This window comes from Budorcas taxicolor, chromosome 7 (assembly GCF_023091745.1).
Source record: "Budorcas taxicolor isolate Tak-1 chromosome 7, Takin1.1, whole genome shotgun sequence".
In the NCBI taxonomy this organism is placed as follows: domain Eukaryota; kingdom Metazoa; phylum Chordata; class Mammalia; order Artiodactyla; family Bovidae; genus Budorcas; species Budorcas taxicolor.
Genome location: NC_068916.1, coordinates 15,038,546 through 15,051,946, shown reverse-complemented (window position 1 = coordinate 15,051,946; position 13,401 = coordinate 15,038,546). Strand labels below are relative to the sequence as shown.

Genomic DNA, 13,401 nt, shown 5'->3' with positions numbered 1-13,401 from the left:
GGGGCCAGCATAGGCCCCGCCCCCAACCCAGCAGGCCCCGCCCTCCCGGAGGGCCGCTCACTGGTGTTGATGAGGAACTGATTGGAGACTCCAGGGTGGTCCACGTCGTGGATGGCGGCCGCGAAGAGGGCAGCGAGAATCTCCAGGTCCGTGAACACGGCCTGGGGGCGGAGCGAGGGGGTCAGAGAAAGGCAGGGGTTAGAAAGATGGGGAGTCAGAGAGACAGGGTAAAAGAGAAATGGGAGGATCAAGAAAGATGGGGGTCAGGAGAGAGGAACAGGGTCAAAGAGAGAAGGGAGGTCAGGGACCCAGGGTCAGAGAGAGAAACAGGAGATTCAAGATGGGCAGTGGGAGAGGGGAGGCTGGAGAGACGGGGTGCCCAGGTGGTGCTCACATCCAACGCAGGTGTGGCCAGCAGCACATGGGTGGACTGCAGCACGTCGGCCGCGTGCAGGCTGTTGTGGTAAGCCACGTCCGGGTGGTAGTGGTCCTCTAGGGTCAGCATGTATGTCACCATAGTGTCCACCGGGATGCGGAACTTCTTCAGCAGGTCCCGCTCCTGCGGGCAGAGGTCGGGGGCCGGTGACCCTCCCTGGCCCTCAGCTCCTCAGCCCTCCCTCTCCCTCGCAGCTGGCCCCACTCAAGCCGCCCCCCAGGAATCTCACCCTACCTGGAATACCGTGTACATGATGCAGCTGAGGGAACGGCCCCCAGCGTAATCTGACACGCGAAAGATGTTCAGGCCCCACTTGTTCAGGTTTTCCAGTTCCTGGTGGAGACGGAGGCCACAGGTCAGGAGCCCCTGAGGCCAGGACCCTCTAGACTCTTTTCTAGGAGTTCAGAGGTGTTAGTTGCTCTGTCTTGGCCAACTCTTTGCGACCCCATGGACTGTATGTAGCCAGCCAGGCTCCACTGTGCATGGAATTCTCCAGGCAAGCATACTGGAGTGGGTAGCCCTTCCCTTCTCCAGGGGATCTTTCCCACCCAGGGATTGAACCCGGTTTCCTGTGTTGTAGGCAGATGCTTTACCATCTGAGCCAGTTGTTCAGAACCCTGGTCCGAATAGTGGGACCATTATCACTCAACCAGTGGGTGATGTGCTCAGCAGTATAGACTTTACCACCCAGGTCCTACTGGGCCAGAAAATAACAAAGCAACCCCAGTGTCTATTGAGTGCCTATCAGCTACCCAGCATTGCACTAAGTGCTTGATTTCACACAGCAGGTGAAGGAACCCAAACTCCAAGCAGTGACAAGACTTACCCAAGACCTTACATCTCACAAGTGGCAAGGCTGGGATGTGAACTCAGTATGGCTGACCCAAAAGCACAGTTCAGCCTCAGTTAAACTGCTCTTGGGCACCGGGAGGAAAGGAACATGGACTAATTTTTCATGTCTTCACAGAATTCAGAACAGTGCCAGGGACTTCCCTGGTGGTCCAGTGGATTCTGCACTTCTGCTGGGAGCGTGGGTTCAATCCCTGGTCAGGGAACTAAGATCCCTCATGCCCTACTGCATGTCCAAAAAAAAAGTGCCAGTACACAGTAAGTGCTTAATCAACACTGGGTAACTGCATATAGCACTGACCATTGCTGGCACATGGAGGGTTACAAGAAAAGTCAGCTGAGTAAGCCACTGAGCTTGTGTCGAGTCCACTGTACAAATCAATGTGGGAGTCCTTTGGCCCAAAAATTTCACAGAAAAGCCAGGAGGCGAATCCGGGTTTGGTCTGTAGTGGATGCTGTTGGATTCTGTGCAGATTCCTTCCACTGGTAAGCATGTCCATCCCCCAGCTGCTGGAGCTGCTACACATTCTCACAGCTGTCCCCTCTCATAAATCTGCTCTGGGGGGAACACGAAGATCCCATGTGCTGTGTGGTGTGGCCAAAAAAAAAAACCCTCCACAAAACTGCTCTTTCTGCACTAGAGCTATGTAGAGGGGGTGAGGGCATTCACCCTGGGGACAGCCTCCACCACAGTGCAGCCACCACAAGACTTTCCTGGTGGTACAGTGGATAAGAGTCTGCTGCCAATCCTGGTTCAATCCCTGGTCTGGGAAGATCCCACCTGCCATGGAGCAACTAAGCCTGTGAGCCACAACTGCGGAGACAGTGCTCTGGAGTCCGAGATCTGCAACTACTGAACCCGTGTGCCACAACTGCTGAGCCCACGTGTCACAACTACTGAAGCCCGTGTGCCTAGAGCCTGTGCTCTGTAACAAGAGAAGCTACTTCAAGAGAAGCCCATGCACCGCAACAAAAAGTAGCCCCCACTGCAACTAGAGAAAGCCAGTGCACAGCAACGAAAACTCAGTGCAGCCAAAAATTAACTAATTAAAAAAAATAGGCCAGCAGGCTCGCCTCCGGGTGGTTCAACTCAGTGGTGCTGTTCATACTCCAGAGCCTCGTTGACTCCAGCTGAGACCACCTGCCTCTTTGCTCATTGGCTCCTTCCTAAACTGCTTCCTGGACTTCCCAGAAAGCGCTAGTGGTAAAGAGCCCACTTATCAATGCAGGAGATTCGGGTTTGATCCCTGGGTGAGGAAGATCCCCTGGAGGAGGGCATGGCAACCCACTCTAGTATTCTTGCCTGGAGAATCCCATGGACAGGCACACAGCGCATACTGTTTCCTTCACTCCTCCTTTCCTGAGAGTCTCAAAAGGCAGGTATACCGCAATCCTCATCTCAGTCTGACCCAAAGCCCAGTCCTTCACTGCCCCCACCCCCAGAACCCTGCCCCTCCCTCTCCAGCCCCATCTCCGCTGAGGCCCCACCCACTTGGGCTAGGAGTTCCTCTTGGTCAGTCTTTACACCAAAGCGGGGGATGCTGGAATCGTTGAGGCTGCTGCTATGCATCAGCTTCTTCACCCCAGTTATATGAGACATGGGCTGGAGCTGTGGCCCAGGGGCCAGGGGCTGCTGGCAAGGTCTCTGTCGTGGCGCTTGCTGTTTTTCCCGATCTTTGATCGTGGGTGATGGGATCTCCACTTCATTCCGCTTGTCTGCGGAAGACAGAGGAGAGGCAAGCATGGTTACCCCACTGAAGCTCCCTCATCTGGCTCTCAGACCGTGCCTGCCTTACCCCCTCAAGCCCTGAAAATTCTCACCCAGGAGGGCAGACCTAGTCCTGGTGTCATGCTGTTGGTTGCTTATAGACTGGAAACCAGAGCGGAGGTAGGAATTCTTCTGGGAGGTGGTGGGCTGGAGTGGGGACCCCAGAGCCAGATGAGAGCTGTGGGGTGGCCCCAGTTCAATCACCAGGTTTGGCGAGGGGGTGGCATGGGAAGTCAGGAGGCTGGGTGGGGGCGCTAGAGAGGGCTTCTGCCTGCCTCGGATAGGCAAGGTCCCTTCTCGGGCTGGGAAGACAGCCCCACGGTGAACCAGAGGGCTGGTGGGGGTGGAAAGCGCTGGGAGGCGGGAAGGAAGGGTGGTCTCTGGCTCCATGGGCCCACCCCTACCCTCTGGACATCAGCCTGCCTGGGGGCCAGCCCCAGAAGTCTCTTTTCCGGAGCTCTTTAGGCCTTCCAGAGTCCAGCCAGGGCCACCCATTGTGACCTGGGTCCCAGCAGTCAATGACAGGGCCCAAGAGGGCTCATTTGCATGCTGTGCTCTTATTGGCTGGGTCTTCGGCATTCAGGCACATCACACACTCACTGGTGGGAATGTTTGAAACCTTCTATCCAGCTTGGCTGGGGGGGCAGGTAGCCTGAATTGGGGAACTTTGGTGATCAATTCTGAAGGTGAAATTACCCTGACTTTGTCAGGGATAGTCTCAGTTAAGGCCCTTGGCTTCAGGACGAGGGGAAGGCTGACCTTGGAGGTCCTTGTGAGCTGAAGGGTTGCAGTGAATCTGGGTATTCTACCTTTAAGTTTCTGAGTTAAGGAATTCTCCAGAGTTTGGGGAATCACTGTACAGGTTTAAGCTAAGCAAGAGAATCCTACTGAATTTGGGTATCTAAAGTTTGGGGGTCTACTGAATTTGGGGGTATTGTACCAAGTTTGGGCATTCTATTAAATTGGGGAGATTTCAGCTTGGAAGTTTTTTTTTTTAAGGTTTGGGGGTCTTTATGGACTTTTAAGGGCAGGAATTCCCTTAAATTTGAGAATTCCACTGAGTCCAGGCATCTCTCTTGAGTTTGAGGGGTCTTCTGAGTTTGGGGCAAGGAAATTCAAGGTTGGGGATTCTACTGAATTTTGGGAGACTTTGAGTTCTATTTGAGTTTGGGGGTTTCTTGGGGTCCTTGAGTTTGAGAGTTCCAATGGGATCCCACTGAGTTTGGAGGGACTTTGCAGCTTTAAATGTAGGGGTTCTGCAGGAGTTGGGGGGTCTCACTAAATTTGAGGGTATCAGAGTGTAGGAACTTTTGATGTGGAGACTTTGACCTTTGGGGAGGTAAGTCAGGGTCCCTTGGGCAAATGTGTGCAACAAGACCTAGGGTCTGGGGTGTCCCCCAACAGTCCAGTTATGCATCCCCCCCGCCACACACACACACACAGTGCTGCCCTTCACTCACCCAGGAATGTGGTGGAGATGTACTCAGAGACCTGGTTTCCTGACCTGCTCATCTCTGACAGGTGTGTGAGTTCACGGTTTAGCATCCTCTTGAACTAAAGTGAAGGAGGCAAGAAGGAAGGCATGATGGGGTGATGGCAGGGGTTGGGGGGGCAAGGTCAGGCCTTCCCAAGAAACCTCTGAAGAACCCAGGAGCCCCTCTCACTTCTCTGCTCAGCCAGCACAGCCCTCAGCAGGCTGTGAGAGGGGAGGGGTCAGTCCTTCCTCTCCTCCCAACTCTCGATGGGGGTCCCCAGGCTTGGGGAGTGCAGCTCTCCCTCTCTGAGGAAGGGGGCTTTCTTTCACCATACTCCCTCTTTCTGCCCCCAAAGAGGAGCCAGAGGGGCACCTGTGGAAGGGAGGAGCTCCTGCTTAACAGGGAGCCAATGGGGTGCCAGGAGAATCCCATCACCATGGTGATGGGAGTCTCCTTAGCAACTCCCCCTCCAACCAGCTGCTGAGCTGGGGAAAAGGGGGCAGGCCGTGGGCCCCTTAACCCCTGCCTTCCCAGACCTACCCCTGGCCCTGGTCTTCCCAGACAGGGACCCCACACCCCAGGGTCCTGGCCCCCCAGCCCTCAGCCTGGTTTGGAAGGAAGGAATGAAGTCCTGAAATTCTGGGTGAAGATGTTTGGCTGGGGCAGGGAGAAGGGTGAGCAGAGGAAACCCTAGTTCAGTCACTAGAGGATGGGGGTTTCCCATCATAGCCCCCTCTTCCCCCAACCTCAGAGGGGTGGACAGATGCACAGATGGACAGGGGATGCCTAGAACCAGGCCTGGGGGCTCCTTTGGGTCTCCCTGTCTCTCTTCACACAAGTGGCTGCTGTGACATTGTGCATGAGGAGAAAGGGCATCGGCTCCCCACCCCCAAGCTCCACCAAAGCGCCCCCTGAGCTGGAGCCGACTGTCCAGAGAGGCAGGAGGGACTCTTGGCAGGAAGGGTGAGCCCGCCCGGCCGGCCCACATCGGGAGGGGCACTCACTCCTCCCAGGGCTGCCAGAGGCCCTGGGCACCCATAGAGAGACACACATCCACACACAAGATGGACCCACAAAGTCACACAACTGCACAGAGTCACAGACTCCCCACTCACACAGTGCTACACAGCCCCCAGACACACACATCAAGGAGCACACACAATAAAGCAGTCACTGAACTCAGGGTCCCATGCCCCAGAAAAATCATGCAGCTCTGGGCTCATAAACATGGCCCAAAACACACCACCACAATCAGAACCATGTGATCTTGGCCAGGGCCATCCCCCGGTCCATGATCCAGGCACACAAGCCCACGGGCCTCAGGCAGCCCCCCACCACTCCAGACACACACACACATGCACGCTGACGGTCACACCCAGAGAGAGACCCACACCCCCAGCCACCCACCTTCCACGCCCAGCCCCGGGCCACACACAGAGACACAGTCACCAGGCTTCATCTCCAGGCCACACACGTGCACAGATGCACACACAAGCCCAGACTGGGGGCTGGAAGGTGCGAGGTGGGAGGGCCAGAGCTGGGTCTCTTGCCCATCCTCCACCCTGAGTTCCCCTACCTGGTCCCACCAGCCCACCAGCCACGGCTTGGAGCAGGTCTCGCAGAAGAAATCCACCAAGGGCATCGTGGAGTCTTGGCCCCGCTCAGGGCTGCCGCACACAGAGGCTGGGCTTGGGGAGTCCCGGGGTTAGCAGCTATTGTGGCAGGGGGCGGGGTGCTGGGCAGTGGAAGGGGGAGCCGCGGAGGGGCCCGGGCCGGCCCAGCAGGGCTGGGGGGCTCCCTTCCCCTCCGCGCTCCCGGCAGCAGCCCTGGTTACATGGTCTGCCTGCCGTGGGCCCTGCTGAGGCCCCCTGCGGCAGCAGCAGTGGCTGGAGGTGGCCGGGGACCCCTGCCCATGGGGGGAAAGTGCAGGGCGAGGGTCCCGGCAGGAGGCTTCGGAGGCTCTGGGCTCCGTGTGTTCGCCTGTGTGTGTGCGTGTGCGTGCTCACTGCAGCACTGGCAGGCTGCATGCGATGTCAGGTGGTGCTGGGGGTGGGGGGGCATTAAAGGAGCACTGGAGCCCACGGGCCTCAGGCAGGACCCAGGTGAGGTTGCCAGGGATGGGCAGGGAGGCATACGCACCTGGTAGAGGGCATGCCCCCCACCCCGCCGTGGACACACCCAGCGACAGACACACACACCCACATGCTCCACACACCAACACACAATCAGACACAAACTCCACTCCACACCACTACAATCAGACACTTGACAGACCTGACCACACTCTGACACCCAAATGCTTTCAGTCCTATGCTAACCACACAAACACACACACACACAGTCACAATTCTGTTGTTCAACACATTTCTAGGTGTAAAATTGAGCACACAGAGGTACAAATACCTCTAGACACCCATTCCCAGAATATGGACTCACAACCAGAAGTGCAGGCACACACTAAGGGATAAACACCCAGATACTGGACACACTTGCAGACACACTCAACACACCCACAGACACACTTGTAAACAAACATGAATACCCGTATGGCCTCAGACACAAATGTGCCCTGACTAATCTATAAGGGAATACGCACACTCACACCCACGGCTCCACAAGGCACACACCCCATTGCAGAAATACACCCGCAGACCTACATTCAGACACACAGTCACATTCTCAGATGCTTCACACATACCCTCAGGGACACAATTGCCCTCAGACTCACATGTTCCCAGACAAACCTCCACCCACGGGTGTGCGCACCTCCCAACACAGACGCCCCCACCTGCACATTCATTTCCTGACAGGCATCCTCCCACCAAGCTGTACAACTCCAGGCGGCATCATTCACATTGCCCGCTTCCTGAATGGCGCCCCCTGGAGTTGTGCAGTGCACAGTCAGCACAACTGTACATGGATGCCTTGCACTCTCTCCTGTGGCCTTGCAAGCACACACACACACACACACACACACACACATACAGAGTCACAGACACATGGAGATACACACTCAGATTCACATCTGGACTGACTCACACCTCTAGACATACACCCCCCCCTGCTACAGCCCCCTACACTGACAGCCCCACATTGTCAGCTGTGCATACCTTTACACCCTCCATAGATACACTTGTGCATGCCACTCCTGATGGATCTTATTGGGTTACCCCCCACTCCCCCTCCCCTCCTCCCTTCCCAGCACTGCAATTGTATAGCCAACCAACAGCCAGTCATATAGCCACAGATACACACTCATAGACCATACAAACATACAACCTGCTCCCCCCAGGAGAGAAGGTCACCTAGGGACACACACACACACACACACACACACACACACACCCCACACACACACACACCAGGTCTACAGGAGATACAAAGTCACCCACAGGCTCTAATCACAGGTCGACCACGCCCACTGGCCACGCCCCATAGCTACCCCCGCCCCCAGCAGTTGGCTCCACCCCGCTGCTCCTACACACCTTATGGGAAGCCATCTCACTGACGGAGCGGTAGGTCTGCATGGTTTCCAGCTGCTCCAGACACCAGTCCAGCTCCTCCAGTGTCTCTCGGGCCAACTGCTGACACGTCTCCTCTGGAGAAGGGGCAGCCGGGGTGGTGACTGTGAGGGTTCGCGTGGAGACCCCCAGAGGTGCTGGGGGCCGGTCAGATGAGTAGGGTGCTGGGAAAGGGGCTGAGGGACCCCGCACTGGGGCACCACGAGGGGCCCTTCTCCTGCCCCGGGCTTAGTTACCTGATAGCGTGGCCTTGCAGATGGGGGTTGGGCCGCCCAGCGGGGACCGCCTGCAAAAAATCGGGCCCCAACCTCAGCCTGGCCCTCCCCGCATCTCTGCCTTCCTCTCTGCATGAAGAGTACTGACCTTCCTTTTATTGAGCCCTCTCTGTGTGTCCCAGGCATGCTGCCATTTACTCTGCCCGCTGCCTCTCACAGAGCCTCACAAAAACCCATTTTACAGATGAGGAAACTGAGGTTCACGAAGTTGGAGCCAGCTTCTTCAAGACTATATGGCTGGTTGGGTCAGACTGTGTCTCCAAAGTCCCTGCTTCCCTAAGCACCCCTCCCCCGAGTTCCTTGAGCCCCAGGATAACTCTGCCCCCTCCCCACAGGGCTCCCAGAGGAACCAGCAGCTCTCAGCCTCACCCCTGCCCCCAAATAAGAACTACTTCTATTCAGTGAGCACTTACTATGTGCTGGGCAATATTCTAGCACTTTCTATACATCACCTTCTCAACTTCTTACAGCGGTCTCCAGTTGACAGAGGCAACACAGGAGGCTAATTGCCTGGCAAGCTGGCATCACTGCCAGGAGTGGCCCAGAGGCTGGGGTGGCTGGCCACTCATGACCTCAGCCCTGAGTGTCCATACCCCTCCATCTTTGTTTATAAAAGTTTCCCCGACTTAAGAATTTGAATCGCAATGGTTTACTGGCTCAGTGGCAGCTGTTGGCTAAACAGAGGCTCAGAGAGGTCAAGTGCCTGCCTGAGGTCACACAGCAGCTGTGAGAGTTGGTCCCAGGTATGTTGAGCTTCATGATCACAGGCCCTGGGGCCTAGCCTCCACTTACTTGTTGCTGGGAATGGGCACATTGGTCAGGAGGGAGAAGTTGCTGCGAACGCTCCGGAGACTGGCCAGCACCTGGGTGGGGGAGCTAGGGTGAGGAGAGGGGTCCACCCAGAGCGGGGAGCTGGGGCTGGGCCCCTGTCCCCAAGTGTGGGGGAGAGTCAGAGCCCCTTCCCTTCTTAGGGAAGGAGGTCTTACCTGGGCAAACGGCGTGACGATGAGGTCCTCTGCATGCCTGCAAGGACAGGGGTAGGTCAGGGGTCCTCACAGTGGGGCTCCCAAGGGTCTGGGGTGGACAGGGGCTGGGGCTACCAGAAAAGCAAGTCCCTAGGGTGTCACTCTGTGGGGGACTGGCCCCCGGAAGGCTGGTGGACAGGAAGGGGGCTCTGTGGGGTGGGGGAGGGGTGCTTATACCTCACAAGGATGGTCATGCAGGGGCTCGTTCTGAAGGAAATGGTCAGGGAGAAGGGTTCAGGTGGGGCAAGGTGAGGTGGCGCAGAGACAAAAGGAGGGCGGTGAATACACCTCAGAGGTTGAGCTTGGGGAGGGGGCGGAGGACAGGAGCTGGGGGGAAGGTGAGAAACGGATGCCTCACCGGACAGGGCTGGAGGATTCAGTGAGAAGGAAGCGGGCTGAGGAGACGGGGGTGCTCACACCTCTATGCTACTGTTGTTTAGTTGCTTCAGTTGTGTCTGACTCTTTGTGACCCCATGGATTGTAGCCCGTTGGGCTCCTCTGTCCATGGGATTTCCCAGGCAAGAATACTGGAGTAGGTTGCCATTTCCTTCTCCACACACCACTATAGGTGGTCATGATAAGGGGGGCTGGTTTAGGGAAGCCTAGACATGGGGAGGAAGAAGAGGGTCAGCCAAGGTGGACCCTCTGGAAGTGGTGACCAGGAGTGGCTCAAGTGGGGTTCCCTTGCTGGAGAGATGGGATAAGGTGGCACCAGGCCCCTGAAACCAAGGGGTAGGAGTGGGCATGGGCAGGTTGGGTGGGTGGGCACTGTAAGGACATGGGTGGGGCTGGGCCTGGGCTCAGAGTGGCTGGGTGGCAGGGCAGAGACAGGGTGGGCATTCATACCTCACTGGGTGGGTATGCTATAAGGGGGCTGAGTCCTCAATAGGGAATAAGGGTGCTGTTTAGTTTTTGCCAAGGACCACGGGGTGGGGTGGGGGTTGGGCAGCCCCCGCCCCCCTTTGCTGGGGCCAGGAGGCCTGGAAGAGCCAGCCAGGGGGGAGATGGCGGGTGCTCACGCCTCGCTGGTGACCGATGAGTTCCGGGACATGGTCTTGGGTGACATGTCATAGTCGCTGTCTGAGCGGTAGAGAAAGGACTCCCGGCGCTGGCTGGTGGCCACCCCGGCATGCAGCACGAGGCCCGGGCTCGCCTGCGAGTCCAGCGGGCTGCGGCCTGGCGACGGTGTCGGTCCATTCTCTGCCTCCAAGCTGCAAGGGGTGGGCGGGAAGAGGGGTCAGGGGGCTGAGATGACATTGGTCGGGGAGAGTCGAGAGGAATAAGGGGACCCAGGAAATTCCTGACAAGAGACAGATACCTCCGAAAAGGTGGGAGACAGGAAATTAGAGAGACCACCTTTGTGTGCCTGGTCCTGCTGCCAGAGCTAAGGGAAACTGCCGTGACCCAGACAGACCATGATCTGTGCCCCTCACAAACATGACACCAGGAGGGCTGGTCTAGAAACAGGCTAACTGAGCAGCACTGCACACCCCCAAAAGTTGTGGGGTCCTCCTTGCTCTGTTCTTTCCTTTGTACCTCAAAGCAATCAAATCTATTCAAGAATAATCCGTCTGCTTCATACCCCTTCCTTGGCCAGCCTCCCCACCATCACTTGCCTAGGCCAGGACGTTTGTCTTTGCTCTGGGCCCTAGCTTCTTCTGTCTATACCCCTGTCTGCTTCCCTCAGCCGCCAGAGGAAGCCTGTGAATACCTGAGTTGGGCCACATCCCTCCTCTGTTTAGAACCTTCTCTGGCTCCCAGTTTACTCAGAGCCAAAGCCGAAGTCCTTGCTGTAGCCCACAAGGCCCTGCCCCCATACCCACTCTGCCCTTCATGGACTCTGGTGCAGCCATAATTGCTATCTGGCTGGTCCCCAAATATTCCAGAAACATTCCTGCCTCAGGGCCTTTGCACAGGCTGTCTCCCTGGCCCAGCTCTCCGGCGGCTCCCCCTTCACCTCCTTCAGGCCTCCTCTCAAATGTGGCCTCTTCAGGAAGGCCTCCCTCAACCAACCCATCTGAAATGTCATCCCCTGCCCTTATATTTCATATTTCCCTTCCTTAAAATAAATACTACTTACCCAGCACATTCTATGTTTTACTTCTCTGCTGTTTGCCTTCCCTTCCAGAACTAAGCTCTACAGAGCAAGGATTTTGGTCTGCTTTGTTCGCTGCTGGATCTCTGGCTAAGATCATGGCCTGGACGCCCAACAAATGTTTAATGTATGAATCAATCTATGAATGAATGAATGAATACACAGGCTGGATGGTGCCATCCAGGGAATTAAAACTAGGTGGGTGGCTGGAAAGGTGATTTTTAGCTGCTGTGGTGGAGGCAGGTCTCTCTGAGGAGGTGATATCTGAGCAGGGCCTGCAGGATGAGAAGGAGCAGGCCATGGGTCAGGAGGTGGGAGAAAGCACTCCAGGGTGAGGGAACAGTAAGTGAAAAGGCCCTGTGGCAGAATCTGTTTTTGTTGGAGGACCAGCAAGGAAATTGGTGTCAATGGAGTGGAGATATAGACAGATAACAGAGACACAACTACATAGAGGGTACAGCAGGACTCCATTCTGTTGACACTGGCAAGACAGAGCCTCTGGATGAGGTAGGAAAAAGCTGGCTATGCCACTTCCCAAATGTACAACTTGGGGGAAAAGACCAAATTTCAGTTTCCTCTTCTGCAATATGGGGGCAACCACTACCTGCCTCAGGTCATCCAGGTAACCAGAGTTAACACAGGTAACATGCTCAGGATGGTGCCTAACAGGGAAGGGAGCTCAAGAAACACTGGCAGCTGTAAATCTATCAGCCCCCTAACTGTAAATCTATCAGTATCCCTGGGGAGGGAACTCAGCTAGGCAATTGATATGAAGGTTTGAGGATAAGCGTGGGGAGCTGTGTGCCTGTGACATGCTGTGTGACCTCGAGAAGGTCACTGCCCTCTCTGGTCTGTGACTGTTAAAATGAGGGTGTTAGACTGGTCAGCAGATTTCAGGCTGTGCTCTGGTGAGTACAACCGGGTAGGGAGAGAGGAAACAGAATCCTCCCTGCACTTTCTGGTCCTACTATTGAATGTCAGTCTAAGATTTTATTTGAATGTTCCCTCTGCTAAGAAATAAATCTGAGGGAATTCTCTTGCGGTCCAGTGGTAAGGACCCTGCATTTCCACCGCAGGGGGCCCAGGTTCCATCCCTGGTCAGGGAACTAAGATCCCACATGCCATGTAGCCTAGTAAAAAAAAAAAAAATCTGAAATCTCCTAGACAAGGGCAGCAATACCAGCTTCTATGCTGCTGCTGCTACTAAGTCGCTTCAGTCGTGTCTGCCTCTGCAACCCCATAGACGGCAGCCCACCAGGCTCCCCCGTCCCTGGGATTCTCCAGGCAAGAACATGGAGTGGGTTGCCATTTCCTTCTCCAATGCATGAAAGTGAGAGTGAAGCTGCTCAGTCTTGTCCGACTCTCCGTGACCCCATGGACTGTAGCCCACCAGGCTCCTCCATCCATGGGATTGTCCAGGCAAGAGTACTGGAGTGGGGTGCCATTGCCTTTTTCCACCAGCTTCTATACATGGACTCTTTTTCCTGGGCCAGCCCTGGGACGGAGGGATGGGGGCGGGGGGCGGGACTTCATTGCCTCCATTTTACACATGAAGAAACTAAGGTTCAGAGAGGATGATTGGTTCCAGGTCACACAGTAAGGTCATGGTGCTGTCAGAATTCCACCCCAAGTCTTGGGACTCCTCAGATCAAAATGTTAACTGCTGCCCTCTTGTTGACGACCCCTCAGGGCACATTCCTCTCATTAGAGTAAATTTTTCCAGGGGCCAGGCAGCCAACATAAAAAGCAGAGTGGGGCTGGGGGCCCTGGGTTCCAATTTTAGGAAAGAAACCGGAAATTTTAAATAGTTGAAAATGCAAACTTCTTTTGAAAACAAACTTCAGAAAGCATTTTAAAAACACTGAACCCTGCTCTGCAAAAGACACTGTCAAGAGAATAAAAAGACAAGCCACAGACTGGGAGAAAATATCTGACAAAGGACTGGTATCCAGAATAT

General features: G+C 55.6%; 1 protein-coding gene across 6 annotated transcripts in view; it reads right to left on the bottom strand.

Annotated features, from left to right (window-relative positions):
• Positions 1 to 13,401, bottom strand: part of PDE4A (phosphodiesterase 4A) — a 28,834-nt gene that overhangs the window by 6,468 nt on the left and 8,965 nt on the right. For 4 of the 6 annotated variants that reach the window (XM_052644201.1, XM_052644204.1, XM_052644202.1 and 1 more), the window contains 10 exons: positions 10,369 to 10,560; positions 9,311 to 9,347; positions 9,117 to 9,187; positions 8,286 to 8,335; positions 8,014 to 8,186; positions 4,514 to 4,607; positions 2,778 to 3,001; positions 671 to 769; positions 395 to 559; positions 62 to 161 (listed from right to left, as the gene is read on the bottom strand). In XM_052644201.1, coding sequence (XP_052500161.1) covers positions 62 to 161; positions 395 to 559; positions 671 to 769; positions 2,778 to 3,001; positions 4,514 to 4,607; positions 8,014 to 8,186; positions 8,286 to 8,335; positions 9,117 to 9,187; positions 9,311 to 9,347; positions 10,369 to 10,560 — 1,205 coding nt within the window. The remainder of the gene's footprint in view (positions 1 to 61; positions 162 to 394; positions 560 to 670; positions 770 to 2,777; positions 3,002 to 4,513; positions 4,608 to 8,013; positions 8,187 to 8,285; positions 8,336 to 9,116; positions 9,188 to 9,310; positions 9,348 to 10,368; positions 10,561 to 13,401) is intronic. The other 2 variants (XM_052644203.1, XM_052644206.1) reach the window with 1 other exon arrangement.